The sequence below is a fragment of the Pteropus vampyrus genome, unplaced genomic scaffold, assembly GCF_000151845.1.
Source record: "Pteropus vampyrus isolate Shadow unplaced genomic scaffold, Pvam_2.0 Scaffold142, whole genome shotgun sequence".
Classification (NCBI taxonomy): domain Eukaryota; kingdom Metazoa; phylum Chordata; class Mammalia; order Chiroptera; family Pteropodidae; genus Pteropus; species Pteropus vampyrus.
Genome location: NW_011888923.1, coordinates 727,943 through 732,738, shown reverse-complemented (window position 1 = coordinate 732,738; position 4,796 = coordinate 727,943). Strand labels below are relative to the sequence as shown.

The window sequence follows — 4,796 nt, the reverse complement described above, 5'->3', positions numbered from 1 at the left end:
TTCAATGAGGGAAAAACAAAAAAGTGAACCATGTAACAGATGAGTTGGAAATTCAACCAAATTAAATTAAGCACGTTCCCTCTTGTTACCCAAAAGACACAATTAAAAAGAGAAAAAAACAAATTACAAACAAAGCCTGTATTTATAACACATATAAGTGGCGAACAATTGTTATCTAGAATAGATAAAGCGTTTCCATGGATTGATAAGAAAAAGACAAACAAGCAAGTTTTAAAAATGAGCAAAAATCATGAGCAAGCATTTCACACACCAAAAAAATGGCTTTATAAAAGGACTTTAATGACAAGAGACTCATAAGGAATCAAGGAAACGCAAAATAAGACCACTGTGGGCTGCCATCTTACACCAATTAGGGTGGGCAAAATTAAGTCTGATGGTGCCTGAAGAGAGTAAGGGTGGGGTCAGTGGAACACTTGGACTTGGCTGACGAGAGCGGAAATTACAACGGCCGCTCTGAAAAGCAATTTGGTGCCAGAGTAGCCTTTTTATTGTTTAGAAATATTTTCTGCCTCTCCCTGTGTGAAGGTGATACTTTATGCCCTATTAACGCCCGGCGTGGTAGCATGACTTACTCTAAAGGTTAGACTCTAACCAACTGAGTATGAGCAACGTGTATCCATCCCTTTGCCACCAGACGACCAATGTTCCAAGTAGAAGCTGCTCTCTCCACCCAAATCCCAAGTGAAGTCATAGGGGACAGACCACAGGCAGCCTGCAATGGCTGTGTAGTGACAGCGAGAAATGTACCTCTGTTGTTTTGTGGTAATCTATTGAGATTTGGGGAGTCATTTGTTATTTCTGCATAATTGAGCTTATCCTAACTGATATAGTACTCGCTCATAAAGTTGAACACTCATATGCCCTACGATCCAGAAATTTCCCTCTAAGAAAATGTCTCCAAAGACCCTTTTACACAGGAAACACGTAAAAGAGCATCCATAGCAATGCTGGTCATAATTGGAAAAAAACCTGGATACAGCCCTCATGTCCTTTGGCAGAAAATGAGTTGATAAATTACGGTATATTTGCAAAATTATACCGCAGTTAAAACAAACGCATTCTAAGCAACACACAGCAATGTAAATGAGTCTTATAAATATAATTTTGGGTCATTAAAGCAAGTTAAAGAAGTCTCCACACAGCACAATACCATTTTCAAAAAGCTGAAAAACAAACAGAACGAAATAAAATAGTTTTAGGGTGCATAATTATGTAATAAATGATTTCTTTTTAAGCAAGGAATGATAGCATTCCTGAGAGGTTGCCTGGGGGTGGGGTGGGAAGGTGGGCAGAAGATGAAGGAGAGAAGCGACACCCGGACAGATGCTCTGATCCTGATTTTGACCCTATAAAGGGTCAGATATTAAATATTTTAGGCTTTATGGGTCATAGAGTCTCTCGTCTCAACTATTTAATGCAAGGGCTGCCTCTGATAATTTATAAATAAATGAGCGTGGCTGTGTGTTCCCGTAAGACTTCATTTATGGACTCTGAAATTTGAGTTTCACATGATGTTATATGCCATGAGATGTGCTTCCTTTTTTGATTGCTTTAAACCATTTAAATGTGTAAAATCCATCCTGAGCTCAAAAGCCACACGAAAATGCGTGGCATCTCAGATATGACCCAAGAGCATTCTGCAACTCTCGCTCCAGCCCTCTGGTGTGGCTCATGGGTCTTCGCTCTGTGATTTTGCTTTATACCTGTTTCATTTATTAGTTTAGATGTATGAAATATTATTTTTAAAGTATTTAAGAATAAAAAACAAAAACAAAAAAACAAAAAAACATAGCAGCCCTGGCTCGGAGGGGAGAAGGGCAAAGCCGGAAGAGTCCAGGATGGAGAGGCCCACAGCATATGCGAGGACATTTGAACTCTTTCCGAAACACTTCCTCAAGGTCTCAGATGTTTTTGCTCTTGACCTAAAACTTCGCCACTGTCGTCATTCTCCCCTGACAGTAGAGGAGGTCATTGTGTTAAATGACTGAACCAATGGAAAATTTGGTTGGGGGATATTTCCTGTACCTTGTGGCTGATGGCCATGTGTCATATTAGTGTGCACACTCACTCACACACACACACACACACACACACACACAAAACCTCAAATTAATTTCGATTATAACTTTAGCTGGACTATCGGTCTACATGATTAAATTTAAAATACAATTCTCTAGATTTCAAAAGAACTAGCCCAAACCTGTCAAACAGTATCTAGAAAATGTTCCTTTTACCACCACCTCTGTCTCGCCTTCAGTTCTGTGAAAAGTGGTACATTTTTAAAGGCTAACTCATTAGCATTTAGAAGAAATGCGTCGGGGTGAACCCTGAGTGCTGTGGAGGACGCGTCTTTTGGTTTAGAAGGACGGTCGTGGGATCACTCTGTTTCTCCTCTGATTCTTCTCAGCAGCGTCCGAACAGCTTTGGGGATTTGTATTCACAGTCCGCAGTCTCCTTCTTCTTCTTCTGGAAATCGGCAGCTGCAGCTGTCTTCCTCTTGGGCGGTTTGTACTTGTTTCGTAAACGCTAAAAAGATATTAAGAGATGTTTATCGTTCAATGTTCGTTTTCCAGAAATCACAGCCGCAGAACCTCTCTAACTAGCAAACGTTCTCCACTTCGGTTTCAACGAACACATCAGTAAGAGAGGTAAGGGCAAGCGTGAACTTTTTCTCAGGATGTTTTGATTTAGGATTTTGTTTCTTTTTACCAAATACTTTGATGGGTCTTGAAGAACCATAGTCTTTCTTTTCTACAATGGCTAAAATCAGACTTAAGCATGAATTGCTATAGCATAAAATGTGTCACGTCCCAAACATTGCTACGGTTTCAGTGAGGGTTACTCAGACTCCATGCTGGAGAGTTTCTTGTGAACAACGTGCCGGTGGCACCAAGATATTAAAGGTACTCCTACTACTTCCATCTATCAGTAAGTAAGGAGCCGATTTATGCATTAGCTGCCAGGTTTCCTTTTATCTATTAGTGTGAATATTTTTGTTCCGTTGAGCAACTTTTAATCCTAAACAAACATTTTTTTTAATAGCCTGACGAAGCAAAAGGCCCTCTCCCAATTTTACATGCTTGTAACTACAAAAAATAACCCACACCCAACAACTATGCTATCTCCAGGAATTTATGAAATAACTGGCAAGACATTCAGAAAGATCAATGGGACGTCACGTCCCAATTTATTTTATGCAGCCCATATTACTCTGATACTACAACCAGACAAAGGCAGTACTGGAAACCTACAGACCAATATCCCTCATGAACGTAGCTGTAAAAATGCTTAACAAAATATTAGCAAAGAGAATTCAGCAACATATAAAAAGAGTTATATACTATGAGCAAGAGAAGTTTAGTCCAGGGATGCAAGGCTCGTTCGATATTCAAAACTGAATCCACGTAATCCATCATCTTAACAGGATAAAGAAGAAAATCACATGGTCTCATCAATTGATGCAGAAGAGGCATTGGACAACATTTAACATTCATTCATGATTCTTAAAAATTTTCTCAGAAAACTAGAAATAGAGGAGGAACTTCCTCAACTTGATAAAGATCTAGTAAAAATCTACAGTTCACATCATACTTACTGGTAAAAAACTGAATGCTTTCACCCTAAAACTGAAAACAACTTAAGGGTGTCCACACTCAACACTCTCGTTCAACATAGTTCTCGAATTCCTAGCCACCACAGTAAACCAAGAAAAAGAAATAAAAAGCATACGGATAGGGAAAGAAAAAGTAAAAGTGTCCGTATCTGCAGAAGACATCATGGTCTACATAGAAAATCCCAAGAAATGTACAAAATACTCCTAGAACTAATAAGTGAGGTCAGCAAAATCACAAGATATAAAATTAATCTACGAAAAAATTATATTCCTATGTACTGCGATGAACTCATGGAAACCAAAGTTTAGGATACAATACCATTTGCAGTTGTTTAAAAAATTTAAATGCTAAGGCCTAAATGTAACAAAACATGCACAGGGCTCGTATGATGAAAACTACAAAATGCTGATGAACTAAATCAAAGAAAATATAAATAAATGGAGAGACATACGGTGTTCATAGATTGGAATAAATAACATAGTAAACACGTCAGTTCTCCTCAAATCGATATACATAATTGCTATCAGAATCTCAGCTGACTTTTTGTAGGTACGGATAAGATTCTCACAAAATTTATGTGGAAATGCAAAGGAACTAGAATAGCTACGCAGTTTTGAAAGAGAAGACTAAAGTGGGAAGAATCACTCTAAACATCTAGTTTTAAGACTTCTTCTATAGCTACAGGAATCAAGACTGTGTGGTATTGGCAGAAGAATAAATCAGTTGTACAGAAGAGAGAAGCCAGAAACACCCCCACACAAGGATAGCCAACCGACTTTTGACAAAGGCACAGAATCAGTTCAATGGAGGACGGATAATGTTTTCAGCAAATGGTGCTGAGCCATTATTGGGCATCCAGAGGCAAAAAAAAAAAAAAAAAAAAAAATCTGAATCTAAATGTCTCACACCTAATACAACTGAACTAAAAAATGAGCCATAAGTTTAAATGAAAAACATTTAGGGGGGGAGGTAGACGGGGAAGAAAAAAATAAATGGAAATAAATGAGTGAATGAATGAATGAATGAATGAATGAATAAATAAATAAATAAATTGCTTTTGCAAACAGCTTTTAAAAAGAAAAAGAAAAACATTTAGAAGACGACATAGGAGAAAATCTAAATCTTTGTGACCTAGAACTTGGTGAAGCCTTCTTAGGCATG

At 38.0% G+C, this 4,796-nt stretch overlaps 1 protein-coding gene across 1 annotated transcript in view; it reads right to left on the bottom strand.

Moving 5' to 3' along the window:
• Positions 1–279: 279 nt before the first annotated feature.
• TNFRSF9 (TNF receptor superfamily member 9) overlaps positions 280–4,796 on the bottom strand; it is a 10,801-nt gene continuing 6,284 nt past the window's right edge. The window contains exons 7-8 of the mRNA XM_011368455.2: positions 2,630–2,637; positions 280–2,547 (exon numbers count right to left, since the gene is read on the bottom strand). Coding sequence (XP_011366757.2) covers positions 2,459–2,547; positions 2,630–2,637 — 97 coding nt within the window. The 3' untranslated portion in view covers positions 280–2,458. The remainder of the gene's footprint in view (positions 2,548–2,629; positions 2,638–4,796) is intronic.